This window comes from Telmatherina bonti (assembly GCF_933228915.1).
Source record: "Telmatherina bonti genome assembly, chromosome: 10".
NCBI classification, from domain to species: domain Eukaryota; kingdom Metazoa; phylum Chordata; class Actinopteri; order Atheriniformes; family Telmatherinidae; genus Telmatherina; species Telmatherina bonti.
Window position 1 is genome coordinate 38,196,756 of NC_136628.1, and position 9,946 is coordinate 38,206,701.

General features: G+C 45.6%; 2 protein-coding genes across 2 annotated transcripts; one reads left to right on the top strand and one right to left on the bottom strand.

The window, feature by feature from the left end:
• Positions 1–1,815: 1,815 nt before the first annotated feature.
• Positions 1,816–7,417, top strand: or6at1 (odorant receptor, family 6, subfamily AT, member 1; the record flags this gene model as incomplete). Its single annotated transcript, XM_079247483.1, has 4 exons — positions 1,816–1,861; positions 4,860–5,047; positions 5,127–5,789; positions 7,253–7,417. 4 exons carry the CDS (start codon positions 1,816–1,818, stop codon positions 7,415–7,417), a joined length of 1,062 nt encoding a protein of 353 aa, XP_079103609.1.
• Positions 7,418–8,968: 1,551 nt separating this feature from the next.
• On the bottom strand, positions 8,969–9,913 carry LOC306761360 (olfactory receptor 52E8-like; the record flags this gene model as incomplete). Its single annotated transcript, XM_079247484.1, has 1 exon — positions 8,969–9,913. One exon carries the CDS (start codon positions 9,911–9,913, stop codon positions 8,969–8,971), a length of 945 nt encoding a protein of 314 aa, XP_079103610.1.
• Positions 9,914–9,946: the final 33 nt, after the last annotated feature.

A 9,946-nucleotide genomic window follows, 5' to 3' on the forward strand; every position in this document is an offset into this window, starting at 1 on the left:
TCTCATCTCTTCCTGTCTGCCTCGTCACTTTCTGTCTGTCTTGTCACGCCTCGTCACTTCCTGCCTGCCTCGTCACTTCCTGTCTGTCTTGTCACGCCTCGTCACTTCCTGTCTGTCTCGTCACGCCTCGTCACTTCCTGTCTGCCTCGTCACTTCCTGTCTGCCTCGTCTCTTCCTGTCTGCCTCGTCTCTTCCTGTCTGCCTCGTCACACCTCGTCACTTCCTGTCTGCCTCGTCACTTCCTTTGTCTTGTCACGCCTCGTCACTTCTTGTCTGTCTCCTCACGCCTCGTCACTTCTTGTCTGTCTCCTCACGCCTCGTCACTTCCTGTCTGCCTCGTCTCTTCCTGTCTGCCTCGTCACTTCCTGTCTGTCTTGTCACGCCTCGTCACTTCCTGTCTGTCTCGTCACGCCTCGTCACTTCCTGCCTGCCTCGTCACTTCCTGTCTGCCTCGTCTCTTCCTGTCTGCCTCGTCTTTTCCTGTCTGTCGTGTCACGCCTCGTCACTTCCTGTCTGTCTTGTCACGCCTCGTCACTTCCTGTCTGTCTCATCTCTTCCTGTCTACCTCATCACTTCCTGTCTGTCTCATCTCTTCCTGTCTACCTCGTCACTTCCTGTCTGTCTTGTCACGCCTCGTCACTTCCTGTCTGCCTTGTCACTTCCTGTCTTCCTCGTCTCTTCCTGTCTGTCTTGTCACACCTCGTCACTTCTTGTCTGTCTCGTCTCTTCCTGTCTGCCTCGTCTCTTCCTGTCTGCCTCATCTCTTCCTGTCTGTCTCGTCACGCCTCGTCACTTCCTGTCTGCCTCGTCACTTCCTGTCTGTCTTGTCACGCCTCGTCTCTTCCTGTCTGTCTCGTCAGGCCTCGTCACTTCCTGTCTGCCTCGTCACTTCCTGTCTGCCTCGTCACTTCCTGTCTGTCTTGTCACGCCTCGTCACTTGTCTGTCTCGTCACGCTTCGTCACTTCCTGTCTGCCTCGTCTCTTCCTGTCTGCCTCGTCACTTCCTGTCTGTCTTGTCACGCCTCGTCACTTCCTGTCTGCCTCGTCTCTTCCTGTCTGCCTCGTCACGCCACTTATCCATAATCTCTCCTAACGATGGTGAATCCTGCATCGTCTTCATCCCGTCTCTTCTCTGAGATCTCTGCAGTCAGTAAAAGTCAGTGTGATCCTACTCTGTCCATTTCCTGCTTTGTTCTGATTTTGTTCTTTAGGGTTTCTTTGTTAAATCAGCCACAAACTGCATTAAAACCAGCTGCTGTGTTGAGTATCAGTAATAAACCCAACCGTTGAATCTCCGCCATCCTGAAGGAAAAGTGAGCAAAGTGAGGCTTCTCAGCCTCGGGACGTTGCAGGGCAACAGCCGCAATAGGAATGAATATAATAGATGTCACTGCGCCATCAAACCGAGTTAGGAAGAAAGATTTTATTATGGTGAGAAACCTGGGCGGCGCTACGTTAACCCCTAAGCAGATAACACGCTTCCTCTCCATCGTCCATGCAACGAACAAGACTTGTTTGGGATTCATGCTCATTTCACAAAGTTTACTTTGTAAACACACACACACACACACACACACACAAGCAATTAAAATAATGATACTTTAATGAGAGGGTTAAACAAGATGCTTGTTACCATGGCAACAGGCAATTATCTATCTCTGTTTTCTCCGTTTAAAACCACCAAGGTCTCTCAAATGAGTCCCTGTGGTGTGGTTCTGCGTTTGTGGGAACATCTGACATTTTTGGTGAAATGATGTGACGTAACTGGGTCTAATTAAAGATTCTTGGTCGGTTATAATCAGAAAAAAGCTTATTATGCTTGAAAAGCCAAGATGTGAAGGTGAGGAGAGGCGGATCCGATGTGAGTCAACGGATCAGAGATCTTCGCAGGTACAGCAAACCAGCTGGTTTTGGTTTCATGTGTTTACATTTCAAGGTGCTCCCATGTTTTTCTGCATCTGTTGACAGAAAAGTCGTATCTATTGGTTCAGTCCTGCTGAAAAGTGATGGAGCTGCTGATGTGTGGAAGCCCAAGAGGTCTGTGAGTCCTGAAAATCTTGAGATGAAATATTTACTTTGACTTTATAGTAAATATGACAGAACATGGACCTGAATGTTTAAGATTTTAACCACTTTAAATGAAATATACTGTAAAATGTCTTTGCAGCAGCATAAAAGCTTGATGGAGGAGGATCTTAAAGTGAAGTTTCTTAGCTGTAAACTAATTTTTTTGTCTTTATCATGGCTACTTAATACGAGCCAAAGCTGAGTGGAATATGTAACTACTGAGAACTTTAAAACCAAATTATTGTTAAAAAGGAGCAGAATAAGGGAGAAAAAAACTGGATAAACCAGACAGACTGTGGATGAGTGTATTTATGTGAGATGTGCCATGAAATGTAGACTGAAATTATCATTATTGGCTTTCTGGCCGTCTGAATTTGGGATTTGTGAGATTAAAATGATAAGTAAAAGTTCATTGCAGACATTAAGAGGTTTAGATATCTGCAGGGAGCATAAAGTTTTGGAATAACTGAACTTTTGTCATTTACAATCAGCTGTTTTTTTATCACTGTGAAATGTATTCAACTTTGTTTTTAAGCCTCCACTTAAAGTTTGAGAGATTGAAAACGACTTGAGCCGATGTAGTCACACAGATTACACCTTGACTGCTGTTTTAGACAGTTTAGAAAAACTTTATTGTCCGTTGCAATCAGAGGACATTTGTCTTTAACAAAAACAGAATAAGTATAAATTAGAACAAGTTAAAAGATTGAAAGATGTAAAAGACATGATAAAAACGGACAAATATAGCCTTTTTTGACATGGAAACTCAGCTGGTGATGGATTAGACTTTCTGCAGTTTTATCTTGAACAACACCCGCATTTCCATTCAAAGTTTTGGCAAAATAAAAATAACTTTTTTTCCTGTAGTTCTTGTAGAAAATCTCCTCCTGCAGACAAAAGGCTAATGGCAGGTAGCCTTTTTTCAGGGTTCCCACCAGGCGTAGTGGATTCAGAACCAGTCCTTCTCCCTCATTTTTCTTATTCATTGTGTTTTATGTTGTTTGCTAGAAGCTTATATGGGGGGGGGGGGGGGGGGGGGGGGGTAAAATGTTGACTGTGAACATTTCTGCTTGCATTGAAGTCGTCAGCAGGAGGCGCTGTTGGTGCTGGTGCTGCGCTCCGTCCACCTCAGTGTTCAGCTTACTGAACTGTTCCACCTGCGCCGCTACCTGTCCATTAATGCCCAGTGTTTGGACCACAGTGCTGGCAGCTTCTCCAGACATTCCACTGTCCACTGCGCCGGCATCTTTTAGGACTGTCGTTTCCTCCTTGCTGTCTGTTGCTTGTGTTGATGGAGAACAGGGTTGAAGTCAGAGGCAACATAATAAACCTCCTTGACCTGGGTGGTCCATGTTTTATATGACTGTGTGCAGGCACCTTTCAGCCAGGTAGCAGGTATGTTAAAATATAAACTCTCTCTGCTGGGGCCCCCCCCTCTGCCACCTCCTGGGTGGATGCATGGCTGGCTCCGGAGCGGGGTGGTTGGGATCTGTGCTTGGGGACGGCCGCCAGCTGCATCGGGTTTCTCCTGGTCTTCCTCTCACCTTTGTGTGGGCGGGGCCAAATTAGCATGATCAGTCTTCTCTGAACACGTTCCACTCTGTATGTTCTGCATGTGACACAGTCACTGAATCGCCTGCAGGTTCATTTACTAACAATGGCTGGTTTTCTTCCTGTGTGTCTGATCTAGCTTGTGAGCTCTGGGTTCTCCTGATAGTTGATGGCTTCGTCCTCCCGCAGGGGGAACAGGACTCCAGTGTGTATAGGTGTATGGATGTGTGTATATATAAGCGGGTGTGTATGTGTGTCTGTGTACATGCAAATGTATGTAGATTGTTGTCTTTCCTTCTCCTTTTTTTCCCCTTTCTTTCTCTCTCTCTTTTTCTGTCTACAAGTTGTTTTCTGTTTTTTCTTCTTTTCAATTCTCTTTCTGTCCCTCTTCTGTCCTCTCCGGTTCATAAAATTAAAATCCAGAATATCAAGGGGAGCATTATATCTATGATGCCTCCCTTTGCAAAGTAAATTTGTCCAGCAAAGTAAATTTGTCCATATATATATATATATATATATATATATATATATATATATATATATATTTATATATATAAACTCTCTCTCAAGATGTAACACACCCCACAAATAATACAGTCATCAGGCATCTTCCAGGAAATGGGAAATTTATGGGAACCTTTTTCATCTTCATCCCATTGTCTTCGTTTTCTACCATTTCCAGAGTAAACCTTACAGGTTCCTATCACCACCACCCCCCACCTGCACTCCATCCATTCAATGCACACGGAATGATCTGCTATCATCGCTAACTTAGCCTAGCGTCAGAGATTCACATTGAGCTCTTTTCAAAAACCAAAAATCTGTACAGGTTTAAAATAATATTATACTGAATTTGAACTTTGAAAATGAGCACAAAAACATCCTTCATCTGGCAGAGTAACAAAGGATGAACTGGGATTCAGTCAGAAAGGTGATGAACCAGTTAAGCTACAGGTGCTTGTGCTGCTGGAATCCACCAACGTGCACAACATTGGCGCTGTTCAGATTCATGTTTGCTGACAATAGTTAACTCAGCTTTAGTTAGACTTGAGTTAGACTCAAGAGCTTTGCAGAGCAAAAGAAGTGTTGCAGTTAGAAACAACGTCGATATAAGACATCATAAAAGCAAGTTTCAGATATATTATATATAAATGCAGCTGGTTTCCACGTGAACAAGATGAAATAGTAATGAAATCCTGCTGATTTCCTTCTGTGATGTCTACTTTGCTTTTCCTCACCAGATCCGAGCCTTCCCTTTCTGACCAATCACAGATCGAGTTCGCTTAACAGCAGCTGGGGGTCCGATGGCGTCTCCTTCTTCCTTGTTCAGGGGCTCGCCGGCCTGGGCGAAAGGAGGATGATCCTTTTCGCAATCCTGTTGCTGGGTTACGTCATCATCTTGGGCGGAAACATCATGATCATCTTCGTGGTAGGAAGCAAAGCCAACAGTTTCGTCTCTCAGCTGGACAAACGTCTAACAACAGTTTCTTCTGTCTCTTGTGATGCAGACGCTGACGGATCCGAAGCTCACCTCACCCATGTTTTTCTTCCTCCGCAACCTCTCGTTGGTGGACATATTCTACACCACCACCACCATCCCCAACATGCTGGCGGGCTTCCTGTTGGACAAACTAACCATCTCCGTCCCAGGCTGCTTCCTCCAGATGCAGTTCTTCATTCAGCTCGCCGTTACTGGCCGTGGGATCTTAACCGTCATGGCGTACGACCGCTATGTGGCTGTGTGCAACCCTCTGCGTTACACCGCCATTGTTACTCGACCCGTCCAGATCCTCATCGTCGCAGGCGCCTGGGCGTTCGGGATATTTTGCAGCCTTCCTGCTACCATGATGGGAACGCGGCAGAATTATTGTGGTCCAAATGTGGTCCGACACGGCTGGTGCGACCCATCATCTGTGCGGCGGCTGGCGTGTACCAACACCTCTGTGGATAACATCGTGTCACTGTCCTTGGCCATGGTGGCACTGCTGACCACTGGAGTTCTCATCCTCACCTCTTATGTCCTCATCGCTGTCTCCATCTTTAAGATGGGCGTCACTCAGAGGCTGAAAGCCTTTGGGACATGCGCTGCCCACCTGACTGTGGTGTCCATTTCTTACAGTGCAGCGTCTTGTGTCTACATTTCCTACCAAGTCGGAAACTTTTCCCCAGAGGTACGATCTTCCTCCTCATAGGGTTAGGGTTATATTTACCTTTGCCTTTTGTTACGTCTCTTATTGAACACATAATCCATAAAATACTGATTCTTTTTTCCACCTTTACGACTCAGTTTCAGTATCAGCAATTAGGAGGATGTGAATTTGCAAAAATCTCTGATACGGATCGCCAAAGTGGTCCAATGGAAACGTAGGTCTCGGTTTGCCTCAAATGAACCAGGCGGACAACAAAGCAGGGCATTGTGGGTAAATATACCAGAACAAGTGCATTTAAAAGGACAGCTGGGACAAATGTCTCGCAGTGAGATGCGGAAGAACTCAACCAAAGTTCTGATAGAAATCTGATCAAGCCCAGAACTCGAGGATCTGATGCAGCTTCAGGAGCTTCTACAGGTTGATAGATCGTAGACTGGATGCTGTTTTCACACACGGACTCTGACTTTTGGCATTTCTTCCATAAATATCAACAGAGTGAAACATGTTCGCTGTGGTTGGATCAGATGTAAAGGTTGGAAGATTAGAACTTAAAGATATTTAACTTTAATTCTCACAGGACTACTTAGAAAAGTCTAAAATGTTGGGTCTGAACAGAAAAACCGACTGCAGAACGTCGCTCTGCCATGACGCTAAAAACTGTTGGTTCCTGACAGAATGGCAGCATGAAGACACTGAAAAACAAGAGAATGAATAAAGGTTGCTCCAACACACAAAGACAGCAGCAAAACAACTTTGAGATGCTGCGAGTGCAAAAACTAAGAACAACAAAGAACAATACGATGGAAACTATATTTAAAAGAAACCTCAAAAGTACGAGGTGAGAAAAGCCGAAAACTGTAAAAAGATGCCACCAAAGAAACACAAAGAAAAACTTCAGACAGCCAAAATGATTGGCCAAAAGCTGTCTGGATGTGCTTTTCTGATTGGCCTAACTGTGGCCCGACTAATGGCGTAGACTAAATGTAAGTGCAGCTACCAAAGCTCAGTCACATGACCACCCCGTGTCTCAGAAGGACATTACCATACTGGCGGCTTCCCGTATTCTGAAGAATATTTGCTGTCCGCCAAATCCAGGCCAGAAACATCTGGCCAGGCAGGCCCACATGCCTTCCATGCCATAACTGAGCTAAAAGTAGCCCAGATTCAGGCCAAACATGTCTGCATTCTAAGTGCCACATCTGATTTATTCATTCCTAGACTTTTTTTTTTTGTTTGTTTTTTTTAATTCTAAGCTGTTCTCAGGATTCACTCTCTCTCCATGAGGGTTTTTTTTTCCCTGTCTCCCTGCTTGTGCAGCACTTCATAGGCTGTTGGATCCATTTGATGTGAGCCGGGCGTGTTGGAACAGCGACATACAGACACTTGAAACCCTGATTCAGGACATCCAGCAGGATTTCCAACTCGTCTGTCAGGGAAACCATTTCCCTGCATTCATGCCTTTCCTTTGTATTTTCATGTTCTAGGTGCGGATCATTGTGTCTGTGCTGTACTCTGCTCTGACTCCGTTCCTGAACCCAATAATCTACAGTCTGAGGAACAAGGAGCTGCAACAGGCCATCAGGAGGTCTCTGAGCAGGTTCAGACCTGCTGCCGTCTCAGCAGCCAAGTCCATCAACACCCTGACCTGACTCTATATATATATATAATCAACCAACATGTTTTCCTTGTGTTTGCTTTCAGAAAGCTGTATGAATTTATGCACAGTTGTATCATCTGATTCTGCTATTTATGCCAAAAGAAGCTAAAAAACAAACAAAAAAGCTGATGGTAACCTTTAGTTATGATTAAAACATACAAAAAGCCATGAGAGCAGAAGTGTCAAGTCTGTTGAAGGTTGGTTTTCTAACTTCATACATAAAAGACATAAAAGATCATCACAATCATCTCGTTTTACCAGACGAGGTTCATGTTTTCTCTCCATTTTAAGATTCATTTATGCATCTAAAAGTTTTGTTTCAACCATTACAATGATATAGTTTGCACTAAACTGGATGTTAGCATGAGCACATTAGCAAACACTTACATGGTGATTCCATCCTCTCCTTATTAGCGCAACCCACCACTGACTGTTTCTGGTCTTTGTCAGAAACAGCTGAGCGCCGCGTCGCACAGGGGGTCACCTGAGACCAGTTTTAGTAACAACAGGAGCTCCATCTGCAGCGCTAACGCTAGCGTTTTACTAACAGTCAGGGTGAAAAGCAGGTTGGGGGAAGTGTCCTTTATTGTTTAAACTTCTGTGGGTTTCACTAATGATGACTTCTTCTTCTTCTGTTGTTAGCTCCAGGACAGGAAAACTATGATGGCTCAGACCCACAACTGCTGGCACAAAGTGGGACTGCAGAAAATTCCAGTTTGTTGTTTGTTCCAGTTTTAAAAAGTTTTTTTTTTCTGACAAACATCTTTGAAGCAACAGTTGCATCGTATAAAGAATATATTTTACTCAAAACTTTGTCTTTTCTGTCCAAACCCGACTACAAAGTGATGAAATTGTTTTAAAAAATGCTTTTATTAACTTGCTTAATGAAGCTGGAAGCATCCCATAATTAAAAACACGTTTTGAATGCAGCATCTGCCTCTTCTGCTTCTTTTACTGAGAAACTTGTTGTTTGTTCAGGGAAACAGAGTTGCATTTTTCACCAGATAGAGCAGTAGTTCCCAACCTGGGGGTCGGGGCCATAGACTGGATATAAAAGATAGGCCTTCATGACGACACCCGTAGGTTTCTGAAGAGCTGAATTGAAGCTTATTGGGCGGTTCCTACCATCGCCATCTTGGCAGCGCCAAGTCGGAGATGAAGCTGGGGGGGGGTGAGTGTGGGGGTGGATAATTGGTATCAACCTGCCTGTAGCTAAAGGCTAACAGGAGCTAACCAGCTAATGGAGGTGAGCATACTAAAACTGTTGACCAGCTAAAAACCGCGGTTGTTTTACGTTCTTACTTGAAATGTGAGATCGGATACCTTAATTTTTTGTAATTTCTTATTTGCAAGCAGGATCACGGTGACCTTCTAACCTTTCCTAGATCTATGAGCAGCATCAGCTGATGTCTTTCCTCCTTGACATTAAAATGAAATCTGATCCCCTGAGATGTTTTGTTTCCCTTTAAAACACAGAAACAAAGAAAACAAAACTGATTTTAAAATATTTATTTGCAGATGAAACTTTTGACTCGACGTGGCATCACTTGACCACTGTGACAGTATTCCTGCTGAAGATGAGCAGAATTCTCTGCTGGACGGCTTTGATTTGGAGTCCGTAGATGACGACGTTCATGGCGGGAGGAACCACGTGGAACAAAATGGAAGCTAGCTTCCTGTAGTCTGACAAGGTGGGGAAACGATGAAGGATGATGAGGATGCTTCCCGACACAAACATGATGATGTACAAGGCCAGGTGTGTGACGCAGGTCTGCAGGGCCCGGCTGTTCAGCGCCACGCTGCGGTTGCTCAGACACACCACGGCGATCCGCAGGTAGGTGAGCGCCACGCTGCCGAGGGAGGAGCCCAGCAGCACCGCCGTGTAGCCGAGGCCATAGATGTTGTTGACGACGACGCTCTCGCAGGACAGCTTGAACAAGGAAGCGTTGTCGCAGAACGGGTTGAGTATGACGCTCCTGCAGCGCGACAGCCGCACGCTCAGGCCCACGAGGATCAGGACCATGAGCAGAGACACCGCCCAGGCCGACGCCGACAGCTTCGCCACCATCCTGCTGGTCATGATGGCGGAGTATCTCAGCGGCTTGCAGATGGCCACGTAGCGGTCGAAAGCCATGATCATGAGCACCGTGTGGCACATGCTGGCAAACATGTGTGCGCAGAACGCCTGGACGGCGCAGCTGGTGTAGTGGATGTACCGCTGCGGCGGCGGCGTGAAGACGCCGCGCAGCAGAGGAGGAACGATGGTCGAGGCACCAAACACGTCGTTGATGCTCATGTTGCAGAAGAGCAGATACATGGGCTGATGAAGGCTCCTCTCCATGGAGATCAGCACCATCAGGCTGACGTTAGACAGCATGATGAAGACGTAGATGAGGAGGAGGAGGATGAAGGCGGGCGTGGAGGACTGAGGAGTGACCTTTAACCCCTCCAGGAGAAGGATGTCTGGATGTACAGTCTGGTTTTCCATCGTGGGAAAGGAGCTGACATGAACCCTGTCAGT